This window comes from Scyliorhinus torazame, chromosome 22, assembly GCF_047496885.1.
Source record: "Scyliorhinus torazame isolate Kashiwa2021f chromosome 22, sScyTor2.1, whole genome shotgun sequence".
Taxonomy (NCBI): domain Eukaryota; kingdom Metazoa; phylum Chordata; class Chondrichthyes; order Carcharhiniformes; family Scyliorhinidae; genus Scyliorhinus; species Scyliorhinus torazame.
In genome coordinates this window covers 106,369,352-106,385,254 of record NC_092728.1, presented here as the reverse complement: position 1 = coordinate 106,385,254, position 15,903 = coordinate 106,369,352, and the positions used below count along the sequence as shown (strand labels likewise).

The 15,903-nt window shown below is 48.8% G+C and overlaps 1 protein-coding gene across 2 annotated transcripts in view; it reads right to left on the bottom strand.

Annotated features, from left to right (window-relative positions):
• The window catches only part of ptpa (protein phosphatase 2 phosphatase activator), a 73,446-nt gene that overhangs the window by 9,513 nt on the left and 48,030 nt on the right, over window positions 1–15,903 (bottom strand). For both annotated transcript variants that reach the window (XM_072488868.1, XM_072488867.1), the window contains exon 9: window positions 12,113–12,220. In XM_072488868.1, the coding sequence (XP_072344969.1) occupies window positions 12,113–12,220 (108 nt within the window). The remainder of the gene's footprint in view (window positions 1–12,112; window positions 12,221–15,903) is intronic.

Genomic DNA, 15,903 nt, shown 5'->3' with positions numbered 1-15,903 from the left:
AACAAAAAGGACCCACAGAGATGGGATGCACACTCGCTTTCCCTGGCAGAGAAGGTGCTAAAGATGAATGTACTGCTGAGGTTCTTCTTCCTGAGAGAGAGGAGTAAGAACCCGAGGATCCCTAAGTCAACATTACAAAGGAAGAAATACATGGGCGGTCTAGTCCTGCCAAATCTATGGTACGACCACTGGGTGGCCACTGCCGAGAGGATTAGGGGGTGGATACGCAAATTAAACATGGAGTGGGTGAGACTGGGGGAGTCCGCCTGCAAGGGAACGACCCTCTGAGTCCTCGCCACGGCAGCGCTCCCATCCCCCCCCCTCCCCCCCATCAACATACAGATCCTGCCCAGTGGTGGTAGCCACACTGAAGATATTTTGCTTTAATGCCAAATGAGGCAGTATTTCGGTTTAACCGAGATGTCCTCCATGACCCTCATCTGCGACAACCCACAAATTCCCACCAGCCATGCTCGACGGCGCCTTTAACAAATGGAGACAGGACGGGTGCTCGCTGGCGGTTAGGAACTTTTACACAGGGAACACTGTGACCTTGGACGAGCTGACGGAGGACTCGGACCTGCCGACGGGACAGGAGCTCAGGCACCTCCAAATATTAAAAAAAATAAATGTTAAGAGTGCCCAATTCAGTTTTTTTCCAATTAAGGGCAATTTAGCGTGGCCAATCCTACTACCCTGCACATCTTTGGGTTGTGGGGGTGAAACCCATGCAAACACGGGGAGAATGTGCAAACTCCACACGGACAGTGACCCAGAGCCGGGATCGAACCCGGGACCTCAGCGCCGTGAGGCAGCAGTGCTAACCCACTGCGCCACCGTGCTGCCCTGGCACCTCCAAATTAGACACTTTCATGGCAAGGAGGCGGCAAAGTGCCCCAGGGCCCCGAGAGACACACGACAGGAGGAACTAATCATCACAGACAGGAAGGAGGGGTAGGGGGGGAAACTGTGGGAACATATACGGATGGTTGCTGCACAGGGCAAGACTACCACTGGATGAAGCTAGACGGAAATGGGAGGATGGATTGGGGACGAATGTGGGTTGGGGACTCTGGGGTAAAGCGCTGACCAGGGCCAACTCCACCTCCTCCTGCGCTAGGCTAACCCTCATGCAGTTTAAAGTGGTGCACAGAGCGCACCTGACTAGATCCCGAATGAGCAGGTTCTTCCCGGAGGTGGAGGATAAATGGGAACGGTGTCAGAGGGGTCCGGCCAACCACACACACATGTTCTGGACCAGCCCCAGAAGCATGGGTTCTGGACAGCCTTCTTTGAGGCGATGTCCAAGGTTGTGTGGGTGAGGGTGGAGTCATGCCCGAGAGTGGCAGTCTTTGGGGTATCAGACCAGCCAGAACTACATATGGGGAAGTGGACCGACGCCCTGGCTTTCGCTTCCCTATTCGCACGCCGGAGAATCCCGCTCGGCTGACGATCAGCAGCACCACCCACAGTTGCAGATTGGCTGGCAGACCTATCGGAATTTCTCCACCTAGAGAAGATCAAGTTCACCATCCCAGGGTCGGACGGGACCATTCATCAGCCTGTTCCAAGACCCGTCTGAAACCAACAGCGACTCGGAAGCAGGGGGCGGGGGTTGGGGAAGAGAGAGAAAAGAGAGGGAGAAAGACAAGGAAAGGCCCACACAAGAGAAAGGGGCAGAGGGGGGAGGGAGCGCAAGGGAAGCTAGAAAACGAAGCACAGGGACAAGAGGAGGAGGGGACGGCCCATGCAGCTCGCACCTGCCCCCCCCAACAATAAAAACTAAAAGCCCCAGCAGAAAGAAGTGGAACACAATACGGGGCGCCCAGGGCAGACGACAACACTAACAGGGGAGCTAAACGCAACCACAACTGTAAGTGAGCCCTTAGGTACATGTATGTGGATATTGGTGGGACAGGATCAGACATGCCTGCGTTGCTCAGGCCCACAGGTGCTGAGCCCTGGGTGCCAACTGTTAAATTGTACCCCAGTGAGTGGCAGCATCTGAAGGAATATAAACGTGGAGCGTGGGTGGAGAGTGGAAAGCAGAAGAGAATTTACAGTTTCCCCACCCCCTCTGTCCCCACCCCCTCCGTCCCCACCCCTCGCATAATTCCAACACAGATATGACAGAACATCATCATTACAACAAGAGGCCAGCCATAGCTTAGTGGGCAGCACTCTCATCTGAGAGTTAAATAGAATCATATAATCCCTACAGTGCAGAAGGAGGCCATTCAGCCCATCGAGTTTGCACTGAATCTCTGAAAGAGCACCCTGCCTAGGCCCACTCCCCCACCCTATCCCCACAACCGCACCTAACCTATTTTGGACACTAAGGGGCAACTTAACCTGGCCCATCCGCGTATCCTGCACATCTTTGGACTGTGGGAGGAAACCGGAGCACGCGGAGGAAACCCACGTAAACACGGGGAGAATGTGCAAACTGCACACAGTCACCCGAGGCAGAAATTGAACCTGGCTCCCTGGTGCTGTGAGGCAGCAGTGCTAACCGCTGTGCCGTCAGGGATCAAGCCCTACTCCAGTGGCATGAATGTGGAAATTAGATGGACACCCCAATTCAGTACCAATGTGGCACCGCGCTGCCGAAGGGTCCACACTGAGAGCGGGTGGTGCTGTCAGAGTTACCATCCTTTGTGATCGTGGCCTCGCTGATAGCACAGTTTCGAAGAACTGCAAGCTGTTCTCCTTGGCCTATATTTATCCCTTAACCAACAATACCTGAAACAGATGTGATCATTAATACACGGTGTTTGTGGGATCTTGCTGAGCACACCTTGGTTGCCATGTTTCCTACAATGCAACAGTGACTGCACTTCCAAAACTACTCATTGGTTTAAATGCATTTGGAACATCGGGAGGTTGTGAAAGGTGGTCTACGAGTTGCTTTTTTAACCGTAATCGGGGGAAAGTTTGAAATTTGTAGTGAGCTGTTGCTATCGTCTTAAATGTGCTTCACTCCATTGTGAGGGACAGTATTCTGTCCCGCACCCGACAGCGATTGGTTCTGGTCAGGTGGGGTTTTTCGAAGAGAATCCAAGAGAAGATACTGGACCTTAGTATATATAAATGATTTGGAGGAAAATGTAACTGGTCTGATTAGTAAGTTTGCAGACGACACAAAGGTTGGTGGAATTGCGGATAGCGATGAGGACTGTCAGAGGATACAGCAGGATTTAGATTGTTTGGAGACTTGGGCGGAGAGATGGCAGATGGAGTTTAATCCGGACAAATGTGAGGTAATGCATTTTGGAAGGTCTAATGCAGGTAGGGAATATACAGTGAATGGTAGAACCCTCAAGAGTATTGAAAGTCAAAGAGATCTAGGAGTACAGGTCCACAAGTCATTGAAAGGGGCAACACAGGTGGAGAAGGTAGTCAAGAAGGCATACGGCATGCTTGCCTTCATTGGCCGGGGCATTGAGTATAAGAATTGGCAAGTCATGTTGCAGCTGTATAGAACCTTAGTTAGGCCACACTTGGAGTATAGTGTTCAATTCTGGTCGCCACACTACCAGAAGGATATGGAGGCTTTAGAGAGGGTGCAGAAGAGATTTACCATAATGTTGCCTGGCATGGAGGGCATTAGCTATGAGGAGCGGTTGAATAAACTCGGTTTGTTCTCACTGGAACGAAGGAGGTTGAGGGGAGACCTGATAGAGGTCTACAAAATTATGAGGGGCATAGACAGAGTGGATAGTCAGAGGCTTTTCCCCAGGGTAGAGGGGTCAATTACTAGGGGGCATAGGTTTAAGGTGAGAGGGGCAAGGTTTAGAGTAGATGTACGAGGCAAGTTTTTTATGCAGAGGGTAGTGGGTGCCTGGAACTCGCTACCGGAGGAGGTGGTGGAAGCAGGGACGATAGTGACATTTAAGGGGCATCTTGACAAATACATGAATAGGATGGGAATAGAGGGATACGGACCCAGGAAGTGTAGAAGATTGTAGTTTAGTCGGGCAGCATGGTCGGCACGGGCTTGGAGGGCCGAAGGGCCTGTTCCTGTGCTGTACATTTCTTTGTTCTTTGTTCGAGGTGGCAGCAGCTCTCTCTCTCTGCTCAGCTGCCTATGGTCTGAAAGCAGAAGCTCCTAGACCCTGAAAGAAGGAGCTGTCTCTCTCTCTCGCGAATGCTGGCAGCCTGCTATTTCTGTGAGTTTACAGTGAAAACCATCACAAGCTTAAAGAAAAGATAACAGCCATCTGAAAGCCTAGGCCGAAGAACAAACTAACTGGAAGACGCCCGTCTGAAACAAAGACTCTATCTTTGCAAAGTGGGAGGAAGAGTTGGGAGAGGGTATGGAGGAGGGGTTCTGGTGTGAGGTGCTCCGGTGGGTGAACGCTTCCACCTTGTACGCAAGGTTGGAGCTGATACAGCAGAAGGTGATGTATAGAGCGCACCGTACAAGGGCGAGGATGAGCCGGCTCTTTAAGAGGGTAGAAGATGCATGTGAAAGTTGCGAGGGGGACCACATTCATATGTTTTGGTCCTGTCCAAAGCTGGAGGATTACTGGAAGGAGGTTTTTAAGGGTATTCTCTAAAGTGGTGCACGTGAAACTGGACCCGGGCCCTCGGGAGGCCATATTCGGGGTGTCGGACCAGCTGGGGTTGGAAACGGGTGCGGAGGCAGGTGTTGTAGCCTTCGCCTCGTTGATCACCCGAAGGCGGATCCTGTTAGGGTGGAGATCAACCTCTCCCCCCTGTGCCCTGGCAGGGGGACCTGCTGGAATTCTTGACTCTTGAGAAGGTCAAATCTGAACTGAGGGGAAGGATGGAGGGATTCTACAATTCATGGGTGTTATTCATTATGCACTTTCGAGAATTGGATTACATCGAACATTAGGGGAGGGGCTGGGAGGGTTGGGGGGAGGGGCACGGTGTGTGTTAATGGTGACTATGGGTGATTTCTGATTCCTTTTTGTCAATTATTTATGTTAACATGCGGGCCAATGTCTGGGGTTTGGTGGGAGGATGGGATCGTTGTTATTGATATGGGGATTGACATTACATTCGTTACTGATTGTTGTTTATTGCTGGGTGTAAATTTGGGAGAAAATGTGAAAGAGGAGGAGAATAAAAATATTTTTTTAAAAGACTCTTTTTACTTTCATCATTATTCTACACCCTTCTTTCTCGTGTGTGTATAGGCAAGTTAAAAGGGGGATTAGAGATTAGATAGTAGTTAACCAGTTGTATCTGTTGTCTATTTAATTATGGCTACTGTTAATAACAAAAAGTTAATTGTGTTTGTTGCGGTGAACATCGGGGGTCACGTGACCTCCCGACCTTGGTCACGGTAAACATCTCGGCCACGTGACTCCCAGCCTATCGGGGAAAGTCCGCGATTCCAGCAGGCTGGGGGATCTTTAAAACCTACAGAACAGATTCAGTCTAGGAGGAGAGTTGGGAGTCGCTGGCTCCATTATACTTTCTATAAATAGTTTTTGCCTCTAAATAAACTGCCTGTTGCTGTTATCCGCTGATGGTCGCCTGGAGTTCACGTTACTACATTGGCGACGAGGAAGAAGGACCCAATTGCAGGATAAGCACGGTCGTTTTTTCCAGGCCCGGTTCCTAGGTCTTCCCAACTCTCGGTGGAAGGAGCAGCATCATGCTGCGTTTTGGTAAGCTTGAGCCTTTCAATGTGGATGAGGAGGATTGGGAGCAATATGTGGAGCGTATGCATTACTTTCTCAGAGCAAACAGCATAGAAGGGGACAAAAGGCAAATAATTATTTTGCTCACGGCTTGTGGCACCCAGACCTACAGTGTAATAAGATGATAAACCTACACCGAGGCCCTTGATTCCAAATCATTTAATGATCTCGTGGAACTAGTTAGAGGTCCTTATTGCCTGAAGATCGCTGAAGGATGATAAGAGGGTTGAGTTCAATTCTATGGGTGGCCCCAAGTGTTTCCGTTGCAGTTTTTATGGCCGGCTTGAGGGAGTTGGCTGAATATTGTGATTTTGGGACGTTCACGTATGGTATGCTAGGCAACAGGCTGCTGCGTGGGGTGAATAACACCGCTATTCAGGAGATGGTGCTGGTGGAACCGGAGCTAGACTTAAAAAGGGCGATCGAAATAGCTTTCTCCATGGAGGAGGCTGAGAAAGGTGCCTAGGATTTGCAAAACGAGCCTGGGGGCGAGGTCCACCAGTTGGAGCAAGGAGCTGCATGTAGCAGCACCAGGAATGAAGCTTACGGCACAGATAGGGGAAGGTCTACCCATGGAGGAGCCACCGGCTTGATCGGACAGCAAGTTTCAACAAGTGTTTTCGTCGTGGGGAAGCCACACCCCAGAACGGCGCAGGTCCCGAGTCGCCGTGGTTCCGATGCAGTAAAAGAGATCACTTGAGGGATAGATGCAGAGACAAGCACAGCCTACCTGGCCCAGGGAGGGGAGCTGTTCACAGTGTGGAGGAATACCAGTCAACTGAACAGAACGTGTTAACATTGAACCACATTGACGTGGGCAGAGTGGGTCCAATAACTTGTCCACAGACGCCCTTTAAAGATGGAAGTAGACACCAGGGCTTCAGCGACCGTTATAGGGGAACAAGTTTATCATTACTTGCAAGACAGGGTCCAGCCATTGAGGTTGAAGAACACCACGGCCCAGTTAGCCACTTATAATAATAATAATCGCTTATTGTCACAAGTAGGCTTCAATGAAGGTACTGTGAAAAGCCCTTAGTCGCCACATTCCGGTGCCTGTGCGGGGAGGCCGGTACAGGAATTGAACCCGCGCTGCTGGCCTTGTTCTGCATTACAAGCCAGCTGTTTAGCCCACTGTGCTAAACCAGCCCGTGAGAGTCGCTAAAAATCAAGGGGACCATGGTGGCTCCGGTAGCATAGGAGTGTCAATCGGCCCGGTTCCCACTTGTCGGGGTAAGTGGACAGTTTCCAAGCTTAATGGGGCGCGACTGGCTCCAACATAGAAAATTGAATTGGGTGGAAATATTCAAACTGGGCAAGGGGGACCTGTACGAAGTTACCCATAGGAATTGGGAGGTCTTCCAGGATGAACTGGAAAAGATAAAGGGGTACCAAGCCAAAACATATGCAGACCCTGAGGCCACACCAAGATTTTATAGGGCCAGACCGGCCCCATTTTTCATGTTAGAAAAAGTGTCTTAAAGACCTAGCCATCATTAGACAGTACAGTTCACAGAGCAGGCCGCACCCATCTTACCCATCCTCAAGCCGCACAAAACGGTCCGAATTTGCGGGGATTATAAACTAACAGTCAATTGAGCGGCCAAACTGGACAGGTACCCATAACTAAGATTGAAGACCAATACGCCAAATTCGCTGGGGGTTAGACGTTCACCAAGCTGGGCATGAGACACGTTTACTTGCAACTGGAGTTAGAGGAGGGATCCCGAGAGTACATTACCATTAATACGCACAAAGGTTTGTATGAGTATACTTGGTTACCATTTGGGGTATTGTCAGTGTGTGCAGTTTTCTAACACACCATGGACAATTTGTTGCAGGGATTGCCCAAAGTTGCTGTTTATTTAGATTATCATAGAATTTACAGTGCAGAAGGAGGCCATTCGGCCCATCGAGTCTGCACCGGCTCTTGGAAAGAGCACCCTACCCAAGGTCAACACCTCCACCCTATCCCCATAGCCCAGTAACCCCACCCAACACTAAGGGCAATTTTGGACACTAAGGGCAATTTATCACGGCCAATCCACCTGACCTGCACATCTCTGGACTGTGGGAGGAAACCGGAGCACCCGGAGGAAACCCACGCACACACGGGGAGGATGTGCAGACTCCGCACAGACATAATGTCCTGTTCCATGGAAGAAGAACACTTCGCCAGCTTGGAAAAAGTGCTAAAAAGATTCTCAAATGCTGCCGTGCATTTGAAAAGGGAAAAGTGTACGTTCCAGGCCAACGAGGTGACCTATTTGGGCTACAGGGTCGATGCAAAATGGTTGCACCCCGGTAGAGGAGAAGCTAAAAGCCATCAGAGATGAAGTCCTTCTTTGGGATGATTAACTATTACGGTAAATTCCTTCCAAATCTGGCCACCCTGTTAGCCCCATTGCAGCTTTGTTGAAAAAACACCAGAAATGGTTTTGGAAAGCACCCAGGAGGCCATCAATCAGGTGATGCAGCCTCATCATCCACTAGTTTGTTGATCCATGTTTTAAAAAAAAAATTTAGAGTACCCAATTATAATTTTTCCAATTAAAGGACAATTTAGCATGGCCAATCCACCTACTCTGCACATCTTTGGGTTGTGGAGGTGAGACCCACGCAGACACGTGGGGCATGCGCAAAATCCACATGGACAGTGACCCGGGATCGAATTCGAACCCGGGTCGTCGGCGCCATGAGGCAGCAGTGCTAACCACTGCCCTGCCATGCCTCCCAGTTTGTTGATTCACGCTGACCCTCAAAAAGAACTTGCCCTTGCCTGTGAGGTGTCTCCATATGGAATTGAAGCTGTTCTTTCTCATCGGCTGCCCAATGGAACCGACAGGCCCATCGCTTACGTATCCCAAACCCTCTCCAAGGCAGAGAAAGGGTTCTCTCAAATTGAAAAGGAGGCTTTGGCGGTCGTGTTCAGCGTTAAGAAATTCCACCAATAAGTCTATGGGCGGTATTTCACCTTGGTGATGGATCACAAACCCTTATTTGGATTATTCAAGGAACGCAAGGCAATTCCCCCTATTGCTTCTGCCCGAATACAATTCTGGGTGTTGCTGCTACTGCCAGCCTATGAATATACCTTGGGAGCGTCGGCCTGGGGCCCAGATGAAAATGAATGAAAAATCGCTTATTGTCACAAGTAGGCTTCAATGAAGTCACTGTGAAAAGCCCCTAGTCGCCACATTCCGGCGCCTGTTCGGGGAGGCTGTTACGGGAATTGAACCGTGCTGCTGGCCTGCCTTGGTCTGCTTTCAAAGCCAGTGATTTAGCCCTGTGCTAAACATGTCACGCCGAAGTCTTGAGTCGTAGTCCATTACCCTTAAGCTCCATGTCCCCACTGGTGCCTGAGGAAGTTGTAATGACTTTAAATTTCCTGGAGACGTTACCAGTGTCCACGAGACAAATCAGGACAAAAAGATCCTATCCTGTCAAATGTCAATCATATGATTTGAACGGTGGTTTCCCTGGTCCTGTTTCAAAAACATTAAAGCCTATTTGACCAGGAGACACGTGTTGAGCTGCGAGGACGGTGCTCCTGTGGGGTTCCCGTGTCATCATTCTGGGTCCTGGTAGACGGCTGTTATTGGAGGAGTTGCACAATGCCCACTCGGCCATATCTAAAATGAAGATGTTGGCACGGAGCTATGTGTGGTGGCCTGGCATCAACACAGTTGTAGACGCCCATACAAAATGCATCTTTTGCCACTGTCGAGCGATTGCGCCAGTGTTTTTGAGTTCATGGTACCGAGATCCTCGTTTCGGATAATGGTACCGCGTTTACCAGTATGGAATTCCAGCGGTTTATGCCTTTCAATGGGACCAGGCAGATAAAATCTGCACCGTACCACCCATCGTCAAACTAGTTGGTGGAACGCGCTGTGGAGACCTTCAAATCCGGAATGAGAAAACAGTTGCTGGCTTCCTTGGATACCGAGATTTCACGGTTTTTGTTGTCATATAGGATTATTTCACATTCCACAGCGGGAGTCGCCCCGATGGAACTGCTGATGGGCCGCCGTTTGTGGAACCGACTGAGCCTCAACTTGCTGAATTTGGCGAAGAGGGTGGAGTCGGAGCAAGATCTCCAAATAAAGAATCTTGATTCATCGAGGGCAGAGGGAGCATTTAAAATAAATGACCCGGTTTTCATACGGAACTTTGGAAATGGACCTAGCTGGGTCTCAAGGTTTGTAGTAACCAAGACAGGCCCGGTGTCATATGAGGTATGGACTCAGGATAAGATCCTGAGGAAGCATTTGGATCATTTAAGAAGAAGAGAGCGTTCATGAGAGGCGGTAGCCCCTTCAACATTCAACCTACCCATGGTTAGTGCCGATCAGGGCTTGTGGTGGCCGAACAGGCAGTCACGAGTCCCCAACCTGTGGTCACTGGGCAAGGAGGAGCGGAGGCCAAGGAGTTACCAATACCCAGAAGAAATTGGCGAGACCTGCCCCAGCAAGACAACTCCCAAGGGTGGTAATGGTCCTTTATACTTTTGCTAAATGTTTTTTTGCCTCTAAATAAGCTGTTGCTGTTATCCGCTGATGGTGACCTGGAGTCCCTGTTACCACACTGTTTAAATTTATAAACTGGTGACTGTAATTATTGGGCAGCCAAGGAACTCGGGTATTTTAAAATAAACTTTAATTTCAACCGTGTTGCGACTCCGGGTCAAGTGGGGCTGGAGTGGACCCGCACTCTGGCCAAGGGTGTTGTAACATCATGACGGAACAACAGCTTCACCACATTGCAGCACTTCATCATTTCATAGAATTTACAGTGCAGAAGGAGGCCATTCGGCCCATCGAGTTTGCACCGGCTCTTAGAAAGAGCACCCGACCCAAGCCCACACCTCCACCCTATCCCCATAACCCAGTAACCCCACTCAACACTAAGGGCAATTTTGGACACCAAGGGCAATTTAGCATAGCCAATCCACCTAACCCGGCATCTACCAACTGCATCGATGCCAGGCCACCACACACAGCTCCGTGCCAACATCTTCATTTTAGAAATGCCTGAGTGGGCATTATGCAACTCCTCCAATAACAGTCGTCTACCAGGACCCAGAATGATGACACGTGAACCCCACAGGAGCACACCGTCCTCGCAGCTCAACTTGTGTCTCCCAGTCAAATAGGCTTTAATGTTTTTGAAACAGTTGGTAGACGCCCATTCAAAATGCATCTTTTGCCACTGTCGAGCGATTGCGCCAGTGTTTTTGAGCTCATGGTACCGAGATCCTCATTTTGGACAATGGTACCACGTTTGCCAGTGTGGAATTCCAGCGGTTTATGTCTTTCAATGGAGAACTCCCAAGGACCAGAGTAACGACGGCATCAAGATACACCTACAAATCAGTCCTGGAACTTGGATGGTCTACCCCTTCCCATACCCCCTCTTCCCCCACACTAAAACGTTCGAACCTCCCACCCTTTTGTATGAAATACAGCAGCCAATTTGCACACAGAAAGCTTACAGCAATGTGACGAGGAGCGGTTAATCTGTTTTTCAGTAATGTTGGTTGTGGGACAAATATTTGTCTCAGGGCAACGTGGAGAACCCTCCCCCCGCACTTCTTTAAAACAGTGACATGGGTTCTTTAACATTCACCTGAAAGGGCCGGCGGGACCTCGATTTAACATCTTATCTGAAAGACTACAGTCTGGCAGTGCAGCACTCCCTCAGTAATGGCACTGGGGATTGTTAACCCAGGTCTCAGCTTTTTGTCTCAAGAGGCCAGAATGCTACCCACTGAGGCACAGCGGACAGTGTCCTACAGTCTACACCTCTCTCCACATTACCAGAGGGACCTGGTCTTTCACTGGGGTGCAGTTCCACAGGTGCTGGCATACCCAGAGTGCTCATTCTAATGTGTAAACTCATGGAGAGTCAAGTCTGTTCAACTGGGGAGGGTACCACTCGTGAGCACGAACCGGTAAATGCAGGTTTGCTTTCCGGCAGGAATCTCTGAATACTAATCAGGGGTAGGAATCCTCGCCAGGAGCAGTGAAAGTAAGTGTCCTCTTCTTATTAACCCTGTTAGGATGAGGATGACCAAACTCACTCCTGCTGCAACTGAAACTCCTATAGTGTCTTCAACAGGCTGCAAGGGCTGGTTTAGCACACTGGGCTAAATCGCTGGCTTTTAAAGCAGACCAAGGCAGGCCAGCAGCACGGTTTGATTCCCGTACCAGCCTCCCCGAACAGGCGGTGGAATGTGGCGACTAGGGGCTTTTCACAGTAACTTCACTGAAGCCTACTTGTGACAATAAGCGATTTTCATTTCATTTAATTTTCATTAGGGTTAGTACACACAGCAGGAGCTCCTATTGGCTTTAATTGTAGACCAGGCTCTACACTTAACCGCTGGGCTACTGAGGGGCCTGGTTAGAGGTAACCCCACTTTGAGTTGCACTCACCTCTGCCTTATACATTCGGATGAGTCCCTGGTTAACCTTGGACCATGCAGGGACAGCACTAATGTTCCACAGCTGGTTGGAGTGTTCGGCAAAAGGGCCAGTTTTCATCTGCAGAAACAAACACAGAACAGTTTGTGGTCTTACCCACTTCTACACAGAAACTCGTATGGTTGTCCCGGTAATATAGAATTATATAGAAAGTACAACATAGGGACAAGTCAATCGGCCCCTCCAGACCACACCAGCAATTACACTCCACTCAAATTTCCTTCCCTCCCGAACGAACGCCATTGGTAGAAACTGCCATTCCACTCTCCCTCATTGGCGTCTCCAGTTTTACACCTATACTATTTGCCACAACCATTTGCTGCAGTAGTGAACTTAGAAATTGTGTTTTTGATCTCAAAGTCTAAATCATTAGAAACAAATTGTGAACAAGAGTGATCCCATCAGTGGTCCCCATGGAGTCTGCCCCACCGGCAGCGCTCAGTATGGATCCTCGAGGAAAGACCAGGGTCCTTTTCTCAATGAAGATATGATGGAGTAAACATAGAGCAGGTGCTCCATTTGCTGGAGAAATCAGAACTAGGGGTCATCGTAGTCCCTAATAAATCCAATTGGGAATTCAGGAGACGTCTCTTCACCCAGAGAGCGGGGAGAATATGGAACTCGCTCCCACCGGGAGTGATTGAGGCGAGGAAACATTCAAGCAGGCAGCTGGATAAACACAGAGGAACAGAGGGATATACTGATGAGGTGAGATGAAGAGGGATAGGGGCAGGTTGATGTGGAATATAAACATCCGCATGGACCAGGCAGGTTGAATGGCCTGTTTCTCGGTTATAAATTCTATACCTAAACCTAATTCTTGCAGTCGCCTAATACCCCACCCTTAAACAGCTTCAGGCTGAGTGAAGCTCAACCTTCTCAGGTCCGTCTTTATAAGCTCATCACTGAGGTCACCACTAACCAAGGACTAATTCAAATGTATACGGCAGAGGGGAGTGCAACTCAAAGCGGGGTACTCACACACTGCACCTTCCCAGTTCTTCCAACAATGGGTGCCCCTAAACTGTAGACAATTCTCCAAATGGTAGCTGAATTAACACCTTGTACAAGTTCAGCATTACTTCTGTGCTTTTGTATTCTATTTCCAGAGATACAAAGGGATTCTGTTTTGCCTTTTTCATGGTCCTTTCTGCTGACAAAGAAATGGGTCTCAGCACCCTCCACACACATTACTGCCACTCCCAGACAGAACCATTTGCCGATATCAGGGAGGGTACCTCTTGAAGAGGTTGAGGTTGATCTTTGTTCTACCTCAATATTTATACGTTCCGGTTAATGGAAGGATGGGGGAAACAGCTCAACCACAGAGATTGCTTAGATACTTCAGCCCTGCTCATAATCACAGTCAGATTAAAACAAGCAAAATAAAAGGGAAGCGGGCACATTCTTATCCCGGTTTTCAAATCCCGCCTTTGACTCGTCTCTCCCTATTTCTTAATCGCCTCCATCCCTACAAGCCTCCGAAATCCCTGTGCTCTTCCAATGGTGTTGAGCAGCCCTGATTTCCATCGCTGCCCCATTGGCAGCCATGCTTTCAGCTTCCTGGACCTTGAGCTCTGGAGTTCCCTCCCTAAACCTCTCCACCTTTCTGCTCTCTTTTACGACACGCCCCAAGGATGTCATGCAGCTCAGTGTCAAATTTTGTTGTAAGCTGCAAAGTTCCTTGAGGGTGGTTTTACCATTTTAAAGGTGCCATATAACTGCAAGTTGTTGTTCCATAGCAACATACACAATGATTTTCAGTTAAAGAAATACTTTTGAGGTGCAATTGTTATATTGTGGCAGCCAATTGCAGGCACTAAGATTCTTCAACCTACAATGCAATAATGGCCAGATATTCTGCCTTAGTGAGGCCGGATAGTGAGTAAAACAAAGGTTGGCCTGGATATTTTGAATAATGATGAAATACATCACATTCACATAAGATTGCAGGTTCAAAGTCGCATCTGAAAGTTTACAGGGCTACGGACCAAGAACTGCAAAGGGGGATTGGGCCGGACAACGTTTCCTCAGCTGGCTGAATGACCTGATTCTGTGTTTAGCGCTGTTAGAGAAGGCACCTCCTACAGCCCAAATTTGGTGCTCAAGTCTCCAGTGTGGGGCTTTTGAACCCAGAACTTTCCGACGTGGACGGAACTGAGCCAGGTCTGACACCTTGTGATTTGATGCAAGTCACAGAGGACATCGACCTCATCCTTTAGCCCAGCACCGCTAGTCTGAGACTGTAAACAAACGGAGTAAGAGTGGCTGAGATGGGAGGGTGTTCCTATGCTCTACTTTACACCTACTCTTCCCTAAACCCTGTTTCACACTGACTGAATACCAGGCACTTATGAAAATTGCAAACCAATAATCTTTTGATTTAAAACAAAAACCCAAAATCAGAAAATTACAGGACCAGAGTAACACACACCAGCTGAAGTTTTAAACAAAAACAAAATCAGTGGTTTAGGAGTCCAGTCCTTCCTTCCAAAAAAAGAAATAAAAGTCAGATTGAAAAAGTTACACAGAGGGGTCAGAGCAGGGTATCTTAGCGCATTGTCGCAATAGCGAGCAGTGATACATTGCAGCATTTCACATGAGAAAAATGGATTTCTTCATAACGCAAAGAGAAGCTATTTTAGGTTCCAAGCAAACATCGAGGCTGGTGGAGGAGGTCCTCAGGGAACCTGAGTCATAGCAGCCATCTTGGGTAGGAAATTACTCAGTGACTACTTTCAAGCTTCACAGTTCCCCCGGGAGAACTGACCCTTTTAAACTATTTCTCTGGCAGCTAAGGGGCCTCAAGCCTCCTTCTTCCTGTGTAAGCTTCCTCTGCCGTTTAACTGAAATCTGAGCTCGCGCGTCCTTCCTCCCACTTTCAAAAAAAGCTGTAACTCTTTGTGTGCCAAGTCCAAGTCCTCAGCAATCAGCTCCTTTCCACCGTACCTGAGCCACCTCCCTCCCCAACAAATAAACTAGGGTGCTACTGCTTCAAGGGCCATAAGAGGCTCCTTTCCATTAGGTGGGTCAGACAGAGGGCTGCAAACCAGTCTTTGAACATTGATGATGCTTCTCTAGACATTTGGTTAGACTAAACTTGGAATACGTGGAAACAGTTCTGTCTACATATTACAAAATGGATGCAGAAAGTGCTAGAGAAGGTGCAAAGAAGATTTGCAAGTGTTATGCCAAAACTAAGAGGGTCCAACTATCAGGAAAGGCTGGACAGACTGGAGCTCTTTTCGTCAGAAGCGAGGTGGTTGGGTTGGGGGGGGGGGGGGGGGGGGGGGGGGGGGGGGAATTATGAAAGGTTTTGACAGAGTTGATGTAGACAAATGGGGAGAATGTGGAACTCACTATCACACGGAGCGGTCTATGGTGAATAGTAGCTATACATTTAAGGGGAAACTGGATCAACACACGAGTAAGAACGGAATAGAAGGGTATAAGAACATAAGAACTAGGAACAGGAGTAGGCCACCTGGCTCCTCGAGCCTGCTCCGCCATTCAATGAAATCATGGCTGATCTTTGTGGACTCAGCTCCACTCTCCGGCCCGTACACCATATCCCCGAATCCCTTTATTCTTTAGAAAGGTATCTATCTTTTTCTTAAAAACGTTTAAAGAAGGAGCCTCAACTGCTTCACTGGGCAAGGAATTCCAGAGATTCACAACCCTTTGGGTGAAGAAGTTCCTCCTAAACTCGGTCCTAAATCTACTTCCCCTTATTTTGAGGCTAT